The sequence below is a fragment of the Panthera onca genome, chromosome B3 (genome assembly GCF_046562875.1).
Source record: "Panthera onca isolate mPanOnc1 chromosome B3, mPanOnc1 haplotype 2, whole genome shotgun sequence".
NCBI lineage: Eukaryota > Metazoa > Chordata > Mammalia > Carnivora > Felidae > Panthera > Panthera onca.
Window position 1 is genome coordinate 47750033 of NC_138344.1, and position 17839 is coordinate 47767871.

The following is a 17839-nucleotide window of genomic DNA, read 5'->3' on the forward strand; positions in this document are numbered from 1 at the left end:
TTTCATAATATTTTCTTATACTTGTTTGTATTTCTGTGGTATTGGTTGTTATTTCTCCTTTCTTGTTTGTGATTTATTTGAGTCTTTTTTCTTTGATAAGTCTGACTAGAGGTTTATCAATTTCATTGATTTTTTTTTTTTTTTTCAGTGAACCAGGTACTGGTTTCATTGATCTGTTCAAATATTTTTTTTAGTTTCTTTATCATTTATTTCTGCTCTGATGATTATTTCTCTTCTGCTGGCTTTTGGTTTCGTTTGTTGTTCTTTTTCTAGCTCCTTTAGGTATAAGGTTAGGTTGTTTATTTGAGACTTTTCTTGCTTCTTAAGGTAGGCCAGACTTCCCTCTTTTTTAAACTAAGTTTATTTTTTTTTAATGTCTTTTTTTTGGGGGAGGGGATGTGGGGGAAGAGAGATAATTCCAAGCAGGCTCTGCACTGTTAGTGCAGAGTCTGATGTAGGGTTCAATCTCAAGAACTGTGAGTATGACCTGAGCTGAATTTAGAATTGGATGCTTAACTGACTGAGCCACCCAGGAGCCAGTGTAAACTTCCCTCTTATGACCAGTTTTGGTACATTCCAGAGGTTTTACACCATTGTGTTTTCATTTTCATTTGTTCGCTTGTATTTTTTGTATTTGCTTTTGGATTTCCTCGTTGACCCATTCGTTGTTCAGTGGCATGTATTTGAGGTCTTCCCAAATTTTTTTTTGTAGTTCACCTTAAGTTTCATAGCATTGTAATCAGAATATATGCCTGATATGATCTCAGTCTTTTTGTACTGGTTGAGGCCTGATTTGTGACCTAGTATGTGATCTGTTTTGGAGAATGTCCCTTGTACAGTTGAAAAGAATGTGTATTCTGCTTTAGGACGAAATGTTCTCAATATGTGTGTTAAGTCCATCTGGTTCAGTGTGACATTCAAAGCCCTTGTTTCCTTGTTGATTTTCTGCTTAGATGATCTGTCCATTGATGTAAGTGGGTGTTAAAAATCTCCTACAATTATCGTATTATTATTAGTTCCTTTATGTTATTAATTGTTTTATATATTTGGGTATCTCCATGTTGGGGTAATAAATATTTACAATTGTTAGATTTTCTTGTTGGATAGTCCCTTTTATTCTGTTGTGCCCTTCTTCATCTCATGTTATAGCCTGTGTTTTAAAACCAAATTTGTTTGATATAAGTATTGCTCTTCTGGCTTTCTTTTGATGTTCTTTTGCATGATAAATATTTCTCCATCCTTTCACTTTCAAACTACCAGTGTCTGGGTCTAAAATGAGTTTCTTTTAGGCAGTATTTAGTAGGGTCTTGCTATTATTTATTTATTAAAAAAATTTTTTTTTAAATGTTTACTTATTTTTTGAGAGACAGACAGCATGAGAGGGTAGGAGCAGACAGAGAGGGAGAGACAAAATCCGAAGCAGGCTCCATGCTACGAGCTGTCAGCACAGAGCCCAGTTCGGGGTTCAAACTCATGAACTGTGAGATCATGACCTGAGCTAAAATCAGACTCTTAACCAACTGAGCCACACAGGAACCCCTATTTATTATTTTTTTAATAAACATTTTTAAATGTTTGTTTATTTTTGAGAGAGAGCACAAGATGGGGAGGGGCAGAGAGGGAGGGGGACAGAAGATTTGAAGCAGACTTTTACACTGACAGCAGAGAGCTCGATTTGGGGCTTGAAATCACAAATTGTGAGAACATGACCTGAGCCAAAGTTGGACACTTAATTGACTAAGCCACCCAGATGCCCCTATTTTTTAAAATGTTTTTATCATTTTAGAGATTGTACATGAGTGTGGAGAGGGGCAGAGGAAGAGAGAAAATATCTTACTCCACACTCAGTGTGGAGCCTAATGCAGGGCTCAATCCCCTGACCCTGGATGACCTGTGCTGAAATCAAGAGTTGGACATTAAACTGACTGAGCCACCCAGGCACCCCAGTACCTTTTTTTTTTTTTTTTTTTAACCCATTCTGACACCCTATGTCTTTTGTTTGTGGAGTATTTAGTCCATTTACATTTAGAGTAATTATTAATAGGTATATATTTAGTAGCAGTGTATTACTTGTTTTGTCATTGTTTATGGAGATTTTCTCTGTTCCTTCCTTGTCTTTGTCACTTTTAGTCTTTCTTTTCCACTTGAAAAGTCCCTTTTTAATATTTTTTCAGGGCTGTTTTAGTGGTCACGAACTCCTGTTTTTATTTGTCTGGGAAACTCTTTATCTCTCCTATTCTGAATGATAGCTTTGCTGGGTAAAGTGTTCTTGGCTGCGGATTTTTCCCATTTAGCACTTTGAATATATCATGCCACTCCCTTTTGGCTTGTCAAGTTTCTATGGAGAGATGTGAAGCTAGACTTACGGATCTTCCCTTGTAAGGTAGGGACTTTTTGTGTTGCTGCTTTTAGGATTTTTTTTTTTTTTTGGCTATATTTTACAAATTTGATTACAATATGTCTTGATGTTGACCTGCTTTTATTGATTTTGATGGTAGTTCTTTGTGCTTCCTGGATCTGGATGTCTCTTTCCTTCCCCAGATAAGGGAAGTTTTCAGCTGTTATTTTCTCAAATAAATTTTCTCCCCCCTTTTCTCTCTCCTTCTGGGATTCCTATAATATGAATGTTATGATGTTTGATGGAGTCACTAAGTTCCTAAGTCTATTCTCATGTTCCATAATTCTTTCTTTCTGTCTTTTGTACAGCTTCATTATTTTCTATTATTTTATCTTCTGTATCACTTATTTGTTCCTCTGCTTCTTCCATTCATGTGTTCTCTGCATCCAGTTTGTTTCAGTTTGTTTTCAGATTGCAATTATCATTTCTGACTGATTGTTTTTTAACAGTTTTATCTCAGGTAAGGGTCTCCCTTTTTTCAAGCTCAGCAAGTATTGTATGATTGTTGCTTTAAATTTTCTATCAGGGATATTATATCTATTTTGATTGAATTTCTGGCCATGACTTTTTGTTGTTTCATTTGGGATTAAATCCTCTGTTGTGGCATTTTATCTAGGTCTCTGTCTTCTGTGTGTTAGAAAAGCCTGTTATATTTCCTGTTTCTGAGACTAATGGCTTTATGAAGAAGAGGTCATATAGTGTTCAGAGCTTGGCGCCTCAGGGAGTGTCTCTGGTGTGTGTTGTGTGCACTTCACTGCTGTGTTTTGGCTAGTATGTCCTTTAGGCCAATCATCTTCAGAGGTTCTGTTTGCTTGCAGTGAGCATTGTTTGGACCTGGAACAGAGTTTGGTGAGTTTTAACTACTTCCTCTAGAACTGAAGCCTTGCAGAACTGTCTGGCCAGGGGACGTGATGTTTGCGGGGTTTCTGCTGGTCTTCCGGGTAAACGGCCGACTGCACTGGTACTGAAGCATGCTTGCCCAAGAAGGGAAGTCCCACCAGAGTGCTGGGGGGCGGTGCAGGGCATGGTGTAAGCAGGTTAGGCAGTCAGTGTAGGCACTATGCTGTTTACTGCAGGTGGTTTATGCTGACACTTGGGGAGAGAAATGGTGCCAGCGTGCTCCCTTGTCCCCAGAGAGGGGTCTCCGTGCTTGCTTCTATCAGGGAAGCACTCTCAAAAGAGCAGGTAGTTTCCCTTCTTGTGTCCCAGGCATCTTTCAGATTGCCATTTTCATGCTGTCTGTCCCTGGGTTGCTTGTCTGCCAGGAGCAGTGCAGTGTACTTAGGGCTCTAGCCCAGCCAACCCTTCTGACTTCTAAAACTCCAAACTTTAGGGATGTGGTGTGGGCATGGCCTGTGCTGGCCTTCTGGCAAAAGGTCTTGTTGCCCTGGGACTGATGTGGGTTTGACCAAGAACGGCAGTTGCCAGAGGCCAAGGTGCACAGGGTAGGCAGCCAGTGTTGGGTCCAAGCTTCCCTTGGCAGGTGGCTCTGTGCCTATGCTGAGGGGCAGGGTAGGGAAATAGCGCTCCCAGTTCTTTTGGCCCGTGAGAGGTGCCTCTCCAAATGCTACCTCTCTCAGATGCGCCCCACAAGTGAACAGTTTCCCCACTGTGTGCCTTGGGCATTCCTCAGATGTCACTGTCCCCAGATTTGTTTGCCTGCCTTCTCGTCAAGCCTGCTGACCTTTAAAACTCCTGTCTTCAAGCTCTGCTGATTGCAAAAACTTAGGAAAATCCGCCTGTCTCCTTTTCCCGGCCAATGGCTTTGGGGAAGTGTTTTTGTGCATTCCCCTGTGTGTTCTTTTCTTTTTCTTTCTTTCTCCCTCCCCTCTCTTTCTCATCTCTCCACCACCAGAGCTCCCTCCCCTCTGCAGCACCTGCAGTCCATTTCTCCCCCAAAGTGTCTGTGCTTCCTACCTACCTAGATGTGTGGCCTCTTCTCTCCCTCTAGTTGTGGTGTTTGTTCTGTCAGTCCTCAGGTCAATTTCTTGAGTATTCAGAATGATGCTATAGTTACCTAGTTGTGTTCAAGGGACAAGAGGAGCCTAGAGTCCTACTATGCTGCCATTTTAGTTCCTCACCCAAAAGTTAAATTACTTTTTAAAAAATTTCGAATATAATTGAATACAGTGTTATATTAGTTTCAGGGGTATAATATAATGATTCAAAAATTCTATATGTTACTCAGTACTCTTCATGATAAGTGTACTTTTAATCCTCTTCACCTATTTCACCCATTTCCCATCCACCTGCCTGCTGGCTACTACCAGTTTGTTCTTTATATTTAAGAGTCTGGGTTATTTCTTTCTCTCCTTTTTTTCTTTATGCATTTGTTTTGTTTCTTAAATTACACATATGAATAAAATCATATGGTGTTTGTCTTTCTCTGACTGAGTTATTTCACTATAGCATTGTACCCTCTAGGTCCATCTCTGTTGTCGCAAAAGTTCAGATTTCATTCTTTTTTATGGCTAATATTCCATATACATCACATTTTCTTTATCCATTCATCTGTGGATGGATGCTTGGGTTTCTTTTATATTTTGGTTATTGTAAATAATGCTGCAATAAACATACATCTTTTTGAATTTATGTTTTTGTATTCTTTGAGTAAATACCCAGTAGTGGAATTACTGGATAATACAGTAATTATATTTTTAGTTTTTTGAGGAACCTTTACACTGTTTTCCAAAGTGGCTGCACTGGCTTGCATTCCTACCAGTGCATGAGGGTTCCTTTTCTTCCACATCCTCATCAACACTTGTTGTTTCTTGTCTTTTTGATTTTAGCCATTCTGACAGGTGTGAGATGATTTCTCATTGTGGTTTTGATTTGCATTTCACTGATGATTAGTGTTGGTGAACATCTTTTCATGCGTCTGTTGGTCATCTGTATGTCTGCTTTGGAGAAATGTCTGTTCATCTCTTCTGCCCATTTTTAATTGCGTTATTATTTTTTTTTTTGCTGTTGAGTTGTATAAGTTATTTGTAAATTTTGGATATTAACTCCCTATTGGATGTATCATTTGAAAATATCTTTTCCCATTCTGTAGATTGCCTCTTTGTTTTGTTGATGGTTTCCTTTGCTGTGCAAAAGTCTTTAATTTTGGTGTAGTCTCAGTAGTTTAATTTTGCTCTTGTTTGCCTTGCCAGAGGAGACCTATCTAGAAAAATATTTCTATGGCTGATTTCAAAGAGATTATTGCCCATGTTTTCTTGTAGAAATTTTATGGTTTCAGATCTTTCATTTAGGTCTTTATTCCATTTTGAGTTTATTTTTGTGTATGGTGTAATAAAGTAATCCAGTTTCATTCTGCATGTTAACTGTCCAGTTTTCCCAACATCATTTGTTGAAGAGACTTTTTCAAACCATTGTATATTCTTGCCTTCTTTGTTGTAGATTCATTGACCGTATAATTGTGGGTTTATTTGTGGGCTCTCTGTTTTGTTGTACTGATCTGTGTGTCTGTTTTTGTGCCAGTACCATACTGTTTTATTACTACAGCTTTGTAGTATATCTTAAAATCTGGGATTGTGATGCCTCCAGTTTTGTTCTTCTTTTTTAAGATTTCCATTTGGTACACCCCTGACTTTTCATCACATAAATTTTTATCATTATTTATTGTCATTTGAATGATAGGATCACTCAATTGTATTACATTTAATTTAGCTCCAAAGTAATTTTATTTAGTTGTAGGAAACATGCTACAGTGTTTAAAAATACTTTTCCCACTTATTTAACTCATTGTAGGTATGAATGAAAGTTCGTTTTTATCAAAACGTCCTTCTACTTCTGAAGTAAACAGCGTTAATCCAAAAAAACCTAAGCCCAGTGATGGTGTTTCTGGAATAAATTCTTCAGCTGTATTTCCTTCAGTTAAGTCTCTTTCAGTGACATCTCCCCAGGCTACATCATCAAAAGGTAAATGTGAAATGTGGCGTATAAAAAAGAAATTATAGTATTTATATATAAATTTTAGAAATCATAAATTTCCTGACTATTTTTAGTGGTTAAAGTTATAAAAGATGAATTTTGAATTACATATGTTTTGAATTTATTTTAGGTACAAATACCTCATCAAATCAATCTAAAAATGGAACACCTTTTCCAAGAGCTTGTCCAAAGTGCAATATTCATTTTAATCTTTTGGATCCTTTGAAAAATCACATGAAGGTAAAACTTTTTCAAAATTTAATTTTAAAAAGGTTTGCAAATCCCTAAAGTATTGATTTATAGTAAATAATGCTTTGTCCAGATATTTAATGAAAAAAATCTTGTCATAGTGGTATTTCCATATAACTTTGGCAAAGATTTATATTCATAATGATTATCTTCATATAAGATTTTTAAATTTCCTCTGAATCATCAAATTTTTTTTAAATTTTTTTTTTTAAATTTTTTTTTTTTAACGTTTTTTATTTATTTTTGAGACAGAGAGAGACAGAGCATGAACGGGGGAGGAGCAGAGAGAGAGGGAGACACAGAATCGGAAGCAGGCTCCAGGCTCTGAGCCATCAGCCCAGAGCCCGACGCGGGGCTCGATCTCACAGAGCGCGAGATCTTGACCTGAGCTGAAGTCGGCCCCTTAACCGACTGAGCCACCCAGGCGCCCCTTTTTTAACGTTTATTTATTTTTGAGACAGAGAGAGACAGAGCATGAACGGGGGAGGGTCAGAGAGAGGGAGACACAGAATCTGAAGCAGGCTCCAGGCTCTGAGCTGTCAGCACAGAGCCCGATGGGGGGCTCGAACCCACGGAGTGCGAGATCATGACCTGAGCCGAAGTCAGCCGCTTAACCGACTGATCCACCCAGGCGCCCCTGAATCATCAAATTTTAAGAATTAAGTTTATATACATTATAATGTATACTTATTATATTCTCATTTTAAATGAAAGTAAATTATTAATCAAAATATTTAGTAGATTTGGCATAATTCAAACTTTTAAAAAAAGGCATTTTTATAGTTTCTGTAATTATTATGTTTTTGGGTTCATAGTAACATGTGCATGACACATTACACGATGAAAATCTGAATTTTACATTTAATTTTCAACGCTCAGACTTAAACCCCAAATGATGGAGCATTTCATCTGAAATAATTATATTCAGAGTATAGTTTGTGTAATTGCCCTAAATTAATTCAGGCTTTTTATTGGAATAGGAAGCTCTTGAGATTAAATTTTAAGAATTTTTCAAAGTACAAATGAAATATGAGGTGTAGGTAACATTTCACTTGAAATATTTTAGTGTATATTACAGTATCCTCCTTTGGTGTGAGGAAAGATATCCTGCATTCTCTTTGCATGTCCTGTAGAAATGGCAGGAAGGGAGAAAGAGAAAGAAAAAAGTCCATGTAGATTATATGAAGAAAGAAAGGAAGGAGAAAGGTACAGTTGTAAAGAAATAGGTAAGGAAAGTTTTTGTTCACAATTTCAGAGATTGACAAACTTTTATTAAGATAAAACATTTTATTAAAAAGGTAGAAAAAATAAGGGAACTTTTTTAGAATTTCAAGTATGTCTTTTTATTCGGTTACAAAACAGCATTTGGTCTGTCACTACTTCCAGCAACCAGAATGTAGTCCCTGATAATTGCACTCTGTGCTTTCTTCTTACGTAAGAATTAACCTGTACAGGTGCTTTCACTTTTTTTTTTTTTTTTTAATCTGTGTAATGCTTTGATGAGATACTTGATGTATTTTATGTTTGCATTTTAGATGGAAAGAAAAAGCTACATTCTTTGACTTTAATTATTTGAGTAAGGAATACAGTGATATTATTCAAGATAAAAAAGTTTCCAAAGACATTAAGTGAAAAATCCTAACTGTGTCTCTTATTTAACTGGTTCTCAGAATGACTCTCAAAGAAAATAATTTTTATTAGTTGGTTTTTGTATTTTTCCTAATTTCCTTTCTACATATACAGTTAACACAAATGTTCTTATTTTCTTTCTGTTTTGTATATAAATTGTAGCATATTGTGTATATCCTTCTGTATCTGGTAAAATTGGCAGCTATTTTCCAAAATGTAGCTTTACATCCAATATGTGTATTATTGCATTGTTTTTGATTACTCATATTAGAAACAACCAAAATTTCATATAATATTCATATAATAGAACACTATGCAACCTTTTAAAAAGAATGGAATGTCTGTAATGGATAATGATATGGGATGATCTCGAAGACGTATTAGTGAACTAAGTTAAATATATGATATAAACAGCTTATTATGTGTGTTTATATCATAAAGAAATGTGACAGAATAGTCACCAACTCTAGGACAGGGAAGTTTAAAACTTAGACTTTTTGTATCCTAACTTATGCATTTTATATATCAGTTGAAGTTTTAGTATTACAACAATGAGTTCCATTTTGAAAAAATGTGATTTTTAGATTCTTTGTGAATTAATGTTTGCTATTATAGATAAGTAGATGACTGCACTACAGAAATAATGTTTTCTCTTTCAGTAAAGAATATCTAAAACATAAGGCAAATATCCTACAGTATTAAGAACAATTTGTGTATCTGAGACCATGTGCCAGTCTACTAAACTTTAAATACTGTTTTTCATTTAATCTTTAGAAAATTCTTGCAGGGGCACCTAGGCAGGTCACTCTCTTGAGCATCTGACTCTTAATTTTGGCTCAAGTCATGATCCCAGGGTCGTGGGATTGAGCCCTGCTTCGGGTTCCACGCTGGTAATGGAGCCTGCTTAAGAATCTCTCTCCCTCTCTCTCTCTCTTTCTTTCTCTCTGCCCTGCTTGTAGGTTCTTTCTAAAATATATATTAAAATCTTAAAAAAAAAAAAAGAAAAAAATTCTTGGAGATGAACATTTTTCTCATTGTTTTATAGCCAGTTTATTTAAAGGCATAACTGGCGTTCAAACATTAATGGTAAAAGCCAAAATTCTCACAATTTTTTTTTCCTTTTTGAGTGGATAGGTTATTTAATGTTACATGGAAACCTGAAAATAGGTATGCAGTTTTTCATAGGGTATGGAATTTGAAATTTATCAATCAAACATAGCTTATTAATTACATTATTTAGATTTCTGTATCTTTATTTTGTTGTATACTTCATCTTTTTTTTAAAATCTACAACAAATTTATTATTATTTTTTTAATTTAAATCCAAGTTAGTTAACATATAGTATAATAATGGAGTAGAATTTAGTGATGGATCACTTACATATGACACCCAGTGCTCATTCCAACAAGTGCCCTCCTTAATGCCCATCACCCATTTAGCCCATCCTGTCCCCATCTCCCCTCTAACAGCCCTCAGTTTGTTCCCTGTATTTAAGAGTCTCCCCTGGTTTGCCTCCCTCTCTGTTTTTATCTTATTTTTTCTTCCTTTCCCCTATGTCCATCTGTTTTGTTTTTTTAAATTCCACATATAAGTGAAATCATGATATTTGTCTTTCTCTGACTGATTTCATTTTGCAAAATACATTCTAGTTCCATTCACATTGTTGCAAATGGCAAGATTTCATTCTCTTGGATTGCTTAGTAATATTCCATTGTATATATATATACCACATCTTCTTTATCCATTCATCAGTCATTGGACATTTGGGGTCTTTCCATAATTTGGCTGTTGTTGATAGTGCTGCTGTAAACATTGGGGTGCATATGCCCCTTCGAATCAGCATTTTTGTATTTTTTGTATAAATACATAGTAGTGTAATTGCTAGCCATAGGATAGCTCTATTTTTAATTTTTTGAGGAATTACTCTGTACTGTTCTCCAGAGGGGCTGCACGAGTTTGCATTACAGTACAAAAGTGTTCCCCTTTCTCCACATTCTCGCCAACATCTTTGTTTCCTGAGTTGTTCATTTAGCCATTCTGACAGGTGTGGGGTGGTATCTCATTGTGGTTTTGATTTGTATTTCCCTGATGATGAGTAATGTTGAGCGTCTTTTCATGAGTCTGTTTGCCATCTGGATGTCTTTGGAAAAGTGTCCATTCTTCACTGGATTATTTATTTTTTGGGTGTTGAGTTTGAGAAATTCTTTATGCATTTTTGATACTAACCCTTTATAAGAGATGTCACTTGCAAATATCTTCTCCCATTATGTTGGTTGCCTTTGAGTTTTGTTGATTGTTTACTTAGCTGTGCAGAAGCTTTTTATCTTGATGAGGTCCCAATAGTTCATTTTTGCTTTTGTTTCCCTTGCCTCTGGAGACATGTCTAGTAAGAAGTTGCTGCAGTTGAGATCAGAGGTTTTTGCCTGGTTTCTCCTCTAGGGTTTTGACGGCTTCCTGTCTTACATTTAGGTCTTTCATCCATATTGAGTTAATTTTTGTGTATGGTGGAAGAAAGTGGTCCAGATTTATTCTTCTGCATGTCGCTGTCCAGTTTTCCCAACACCATTTGCTGAAGAGACTGTCTTTTTTCCGTTGGATATTCTTTCTTGCTTTGTCAAAGATTAGTTGGCCATGTATTTGTGGGTCCATTTCCATGTTTTCTGTTCTGTTCTATTGATCTATGTGTCTCTTTTTGTGCCAGTACCATACTATCTTGATGATTGTAGCTTTGTAATGTAGCTTGAAGTTCAGAATTGGGATGCCTCCAGCTTTGGTTTTCCTTTTCAACATTACTTTGGCTCTTTGGGGACTTTTCTAGTTCTGTACAAATTTGTAATTATTTGCTCTAGCTCTGTGAAGAATGCTGGTATTTTGATAGGGATTGCATTGAATGTGTAGATTGCTTTGGGTAGTATTGACATTTTAACAATATTTTTTCTTCCAGTCCATGAGAATGGAATATTTTTCCATTTCTTTGTGTCTTCTTCAATTTCTTTCCTAAGTTTTCCATAGCTTTCTGTGTGTAGATCTTTTACCTTTTTGGTTAGGTTTATTCCTAGGTATCTTATGGTTTTTGGTGCAATTATCAATGGCATAGATTCCTTGATTTCTTTTTCTGTTGCTTCATTATTGGTGTATAGAAATGTAACTGATTTCTGTATGTTAATTTTATATCCTGCAGCTTTGCTGAATTCATGTATCACTTCTAGAAGTTTTTTGGTGGAATCTTTGAGGTTTTCCACGTAGAATATCATGTCATCTGTGAAAAGTGAAAGTTTGACTTCTTTGCCAATTTGGATGACTTTTTTTTCTTTTTGTTATCTGATTACTGAGGCTAGTACTTTCAGTACTGTGATAAACAACAGTTGTGAGAGCAGACATCACTCTTGTGTTCTTGACCTTAGGGGAAAAGCTCTCAGTTTTTCCTCAGTGAGGATGATAGTAGCTATGGGTCTTTCGTGTATGGATGGCCTTTATGATGTTGAGGGATGTTCCCTCCATCCCTACTTTCTTGAGAGTTTTTATCAAGAGAGGATGCTATATTTTGTCAAATGCTTTTTCTGTGTCTATTGAGGGAATCATATGGTTCTTATCCTTTCTTTCATTAATGTGATATATCACATAGATTGATTTGTGGATATTGAACCACTCCTGCAGCCCAGGAATAATCCCACTTGCTTATGGTGAGTAATTCTTTCAATGTATTGTTGCATTTGGTTTGCTAGTATCTTGTTGAGAATTTTTGCATCCATGTTCATCAGGGAAATTGGTCTGTAATTCTCCTTTTTAGTGGAGTCTTTGGTCTTAGAATTAAAGAAATGCTGACCTCACAGAATGAGTTTGGAAGTTTTCCTTCCATTTTATTTTTTGGAACAGCTTCAAATGAATAGGTGTTAACTCTTCTTAAATGTTGATAGAATTGCCCCAGGAAGCCATCTGACACTGGACTTTTGTTTGTTGGGAGATTTTTTATTACAGATTCAATTTCTGTACTGGCTGTGGGTCTGTGCAAATGCTCTACTTCCTGTTTCAGTTTTGTTAGTTTATAATTACTGATTCAATTTCTTCAGTGGTTATGGGTCTGTTCAAATTTTATACTTTTACCTGTTTCAGTTTTGGTAATTTATATGCTTGTAGGAATTTATCCATTTCTTCCAGATTGCCCAATTTGTTTGCATATAATTGTCCATAATATTCTCTTATTATTGTTTGTATTTTTATGGTGTTTGTTGTGAAATCTCCTCTCATTTGTGATTCTATTTATTTGGGTCCTTTCCTTTTTCTTTTTGATAAATCGAGGAGTTTATCAATTTTGTTAATTTTTTCAAAGAACTAGCTTAGTTTTATTAATATGTTCTATTTTTTTGATTTAGAAATCATTGATTTCCACTCTAATCTTTATTTCCCTTCTTCTGCTGGTTTTGTACATTATTTGCGGTGCTTTTTCCAGCTCCTTTAGGTGAATGGTTAGGTTGTGTATTTGAGACATTGCTTCCTTCTTACAGCAAGGCCTGGATTGGGATATACTTCCCTTTTATGACTGCCTTTGCTGCGTCTGAAAGGTTTTGGACTGTCATGTTTTCATTTTCATTGGCTTCCATGCACTTTTTTATTTCCTCTTTAATTTCTTGGTTTACGGATGTTCTTTAATCTCCAAGTATTTGTGGTCTTTCCAAATTTTTTCTTGTGGCTGATTTCAGGTTTCATAGCATTGTGGTCTGAAAATATGCATGGAATGATGTTGATCTTTTTGTGCTTTTTGAGGGATGTTTTGTCACCCAGTGTGTGATCTGTTCTGGAGAATGTTCCATGTGCACTCAAGAAGAATGTGTATTCTGTTGCTTTAGGATGAAATGTTCTCAGCATATCTGTTGAGTCCATCCAGTTCAGTGTGTCATTCAAAGCCATTGTTTCCTTGCTGATTTTCTGCTAAGATGATCTGTGTGTTGTTGTAAGTGGGGTGTTAAAGTCCGCCTATTCGCCTGGGTGGCTCAGTCGGTTAAGCGTCCGACTTCAGCTCAGGTCATGATCTCGTGGTCCGTGAGTTTGAGCCGCGCGTCGGGCTCTGTGCTGACCGCTCAGAGCCTGGAGCCTGTTTCCGATTCTGTGTCTCCCTCTCTCTCTGACCCTCCCCCATTCATGCTCTGTCTCTCTCTGTCTCAAAAATAAATAAACGTTAAAAAAAAAGTTTAAAAAAAAAAAGTCCGCCTACTATTATGGTATTATTATCAATGAGTTTCTTTATGTTTGTGATTATTTGACTTGTGTATTTGGATGATTCTAAGTTGGTGGTATAAATATTTACAATTGTTAGATCTTGGTGGATAACCTCCTTAATTATGATATAATGCCCTTCTTCATCTATTGTTACGGTCTTTATTTTAAAATCTAATTTGTCTGATATAAGTATTGCTACTCAGGCTTTATTTTGACATCCATTAGCATGATAGTTGGTTCTCCATCCCCTTTCAGTGTGCAGTTGTCTTTTTTTTTTTTTTTAATTTTTTAAAGTTTATTTATTTATTTTGAGGGAGAAAGAACATGAATGGGGAAGGGACAGAGAGAGAGAGGGAGATGGAGATTCCCAGGCAGGCTCTGCACTGTCAGCGCAGAGCACAATACGGAGCTTGAACTCACAAATGCGAGATCATGACCTGAGCTGAAACCAAGAGTCAGATGCTTAACTGTCTGAGCCACCCAGGCGCCCCAAACCGCAGATGTCTTTAGGTCTAAAATGAGTATTTTGTAGTCAGCATATAGATGGGCATTGTTTTTTTTTATCCGTTTTGATACCCTGTGTCTTTTGATTAGAGCATTTAGTCCATTTACATTCAGAGTTGATTATTGAAAGAAATGAATTTAATGCCATTGTATTGCTATGGAGTTGGTATTTCTGGTAATGTTCTTGGGTCCTTTCTGGTCTTTTTTGCTTTTGGTCTTTTTTGTTTTGTTTTGTTTTTTTCTCCACTCAGAGTCCCCCTTAAAATTTATTGCAGGGCAGGTCTAGTAGTCACCACTCCTCTAGTTTTGTTTGTCTGGGAAACTCTAGCTCTCCTTTTATTCTGAATGACAGACTTGCTGGATAAAGAATTCTTGGCTGCATATTTTTTTGATTCTGCATGTTCAGTATATCCTGCTACTCCTTTCTGGCCTGCCAAGTTTCTGTGGATAGATCTGCTGCAAACCTGATCTGTCTTCCCTTGTAGGTTAAGGACTTTTTTTTCCTTTGGTGCTTTCATGATTCTTTCCTTGTTTGTGTATCTTGTGAATTTGACTATGATATGTCTTGGTTATAGTTGGTTTTTGTTGATCTAATGGAAGTTCTCTGTGCTTCTTGGGTTTTGGTGTCTGTGTCCTTCCCCAGGTTAGGAAAGTTTTCAGCTATAATTTGCTCACATAAACCTTCTGCCCCTTTTTTTTTGTCTCTCTTCATCTTCTGGGACTCTTATGATATGAATGTTATTCCTCTTTAATAAGCCACTGAGTTCTCTATGTCTTGTATTGTGATCTTTTGCCTTTTTTTTTCTTTTTTTATACTTTTTTATTTTCCATAATTTTATCTTCTATATCACTGATTCACTGCTCTGTTTTGTTCAGCCTTGCTGTCATGGCATCCATTTGAGATTGCATCTCAGTTATAGCATTTTTAATTTCAGCCTGACTGGCTTTTAGTTCTTTTATCTCTGTAGAAAGGGATTCTCTGGTGTCTTCTATCCTTCTTTCAACCCCAGCTAGTATTCTTATAATTGTGGTTTTAAATTCTAGTTCAGCATGCCTGGGTGGCTCAGTTGGTTGAGCATCCAACTTTGGCTCAGGTCATGATCTAACAGTTCATGAGTTTGAGCCCCATGTTAGGCTCTGTGCTAACAGCTCAGAGCCTGGAGCCTGCTTTAGATTCTGTGTCTCCCTTTCTCTGACCCTCCCTCACTTAACACTCTGTCTCTCTCTCTCTCTCTCTCTCTCTCTCTCTCAAACATTAAAAAAAAATTAAATTCTAGTTCAGATGTCTTACTTATATCTTTGTCAATTAAATTTCTGGCTGTCATCTGCTTTCTCTTGAGGGGAATTCTTCTGTCCTTTCATTTTGGAGGTAAAGAAAAAATTAATAAAATAAAAAATTAAAAATAAAAAAAGTCAAATAAAGGAAGCTAGAACCTAGGTGTGTTTAGTCTGCTTGTTTAGATAAGCTTGACAGAAAAGAGAAAAGAGAGAAATGAAAAAATAACTTATAAAACAAATTTAAATATTAAAAAAGGGGCACCAGGGTGGCTCAGTCGGTTAAGTGTCTGACTTCAGCTCAGGTCATGATCTAATGGTCCACGAGTTCAAGCCCCGCGTTGTGCTCAGTGCTGACCGCTCGGAGCCTGGATTCTGTTTCAGATTCTGTGTCTCCTTCTCTCTGCCCCTCCCCTGCTCATTCTCTCTCTCACTCTTTCTCTGTCTCTCTGTCTCAAAAATAAACATTAAAAAATTTTTTTAATTAAAAAATTGAATAAAATAGTATAAAAGAGGATAAAGAAAATAAAGTAGAATAAAAAATTTTAAAAATTTCCCTTTCTGTATCTAAGAAACAGAGAGAGAAAAAAGAAAATAACATAAAAACAGAAGCAAAGAAAATAAACAAGCAAACCGAATGATATCCAAATGAAGTTATATCCATTTTTCCCTAGAACTGAAACTTTGCAGCACTGTAGTCTGTAGACTAAGCAGGTGGAAGTGATTTGTGCTGGTCCTCTGGGGGATGTGCCTGGAGTGTGCAGGTGGGCATGGCTTGGTGTAACAGCTCTGTTTTCTACTTGGTGGCACTGCTTAGCTCACTGGGGTTGTTCCACATGTGTGTGCATGTGCATGTGCATGCTTGCAGTGAAAATAGCTTCACCTGGCTCTCTAGTCTCTGGCGCAGGAATTTCATGCCCTCACACACAAGCAGTCAAGCAACCGTCCTTTGTCTCAGGCTTCCATCTGCTCCATGCCTTTACTCTTTGTCCAAGCTGTCTGTCTTCCTGGTGTGGCCTCCAGAGATTTATCTCAGATGGGGCTGTGTTTCAAAACCCCACACTTCAGAGACCCCGGCATCTTGGATCCATGCTGATTCTCTGGGGTAGGGTATTCCTGGGCAGTGGCCAGGTTGTCCCAGAAAACATTCATGTGATCGCGGAGCAGCACTGTCTCAGAGTTTATGGTAAATCACAACACACAGCCAGTGCCAGGTTTTGCTCCACTCTGGGATCATTGTTAAAATATCAGTAAATGTGGCAGTTCTCCAGGGTCTGCTGAGAATCTTGCCCATAGGAAGGTTGTATGGCCTCTACCAAATGCAGTGCAAGCAGGAGAACCGCTTCTCCCCGTGAGAGACTTGGACCCCTCGAACTGTGCTGCCTGCTTTTGGGTATTTGCCCTACTTTTCCACCAGAGGACTGCCAGGCACTGAGCTCTGAAACTTCAGACTCTGTTCTCCACTGTGTATAAACTTCTGGCAGTATTAGAACCCTCTCCTTTCTCCCCATCAGTGATTTTGGACAACAAACGTCTTGTCCTGTCTCCTGTGAGTGTTTTTACTCTTTGTTTCTCTCCAGCTACTTTTGGGGTGTGTGCTTTTTTTGCATGATCCCGATGTGCTACAGTTTCCCCCTTTTTCTTAATCTCTCAGTCCTCTCTCTGCGAAAATGACTCCCTACCCTCCATGGCTCTGTGGGTTTTTTCCTCCCCCAATTCACTTCTATTCATTGCGTAACTGCCAAATTCTCTGGCTCAAATAATGCAGATTATTGTATTAATCCTTCGATCAATTTCCTAGGTGTTCAAAATGGTGTGATGCTGATCCAGCTGATGTCAGGGACTAGACAAGCTTAGGGTCCCCATACTACTTTGCCATCTTAACTCCATCCTGTTGTGTACTTTATCTTACATGGATGGAGAAATACCAAATGTCAATCTATATCTTTCATTACTGATGTTTTCTGCCATATATTTCACTTCTAAGATTGTTAATATTATTTGCGATATGGATGATTCTCTCACAATTGTATTACAAACCCATCCTTTAGCATTTTTTAAATATAATTTATTGTCAACTTGGCTTCCATACAACACCCAGTGCTCATCCCAACAAGTATCCTCCTCAATGCCCATCACATACTTTCTCCTCTCCCCCACTCCCCATCAACCCTCAGTTTGTTCTCTGTATTTAAGAGTCCCTTATGGTTTGCCTCCTTCCCTCTCTGTAACTTTTTTTCCCTCCCTTTCCCCTCCCCCTGGTCTTCTGTTAAGTTTCTCAAGATTCACATATGAGTGAAAACATATGATGTCTTTTTCTCTCACTGACTTATTTCACTTACCATAATTCCTTTCAGTTCCATCCACATTGCTGCAAATGGCAAGATTTCATTCTTTCTCATTGCCAAGTAGTATTCCATTGTGTATATAAACCACGTCATCTTTTTTTTTAATTAATTAAAAAAAAATTTTTTTACATTTACTTATTTCTGAGAGACCGAGAAAGAGAGAGAGAGAGAGCGAGAGTGCGTGAGTGAGGGAGAGGCAGAGAGAGAGGGAGACACAGGATCCGAAACAGGCTCCAGGCTCTGAGCTGTCAGCATGGAGCCCGACGCAGGGTGCAAACTCACGAA

The 17839-nt window shown here is 37.2% G+C and overlaps 1 protein-coding gene across 11 annotated transcripts in view; it reads left to right on the plus strand.

Annotated features, from left to right (window-relative positions):
* ZNF280D (zinc finger protein 280D) overlaps window positions 1-17839 on the plus strand; it is a 244600-nt gene that overhangs the window by 133503 nt on the left and 93258 nt on the right. For all 11 annotated transcript variants that reach the window (XR_013556301.2, XR_013556307.2, XR_013556299.2 and 8 more), the window contains 2 exons: window positions 6149-6319; window positions 6462-6571. Coding sequence is in view for 5 of the 11 variants with exons in the window: in XM_060618430.3 (XP_060474413.2) it covers window positions 6149-6319; window positions 6462-6571 (281 nt within the window). In the remaining 6 variants the exon portion in view is untranslated. The remainder of the gene's footprint in view (window positions 1-6148; window positions 6320-6461; window positions 6572-17839) is intronic.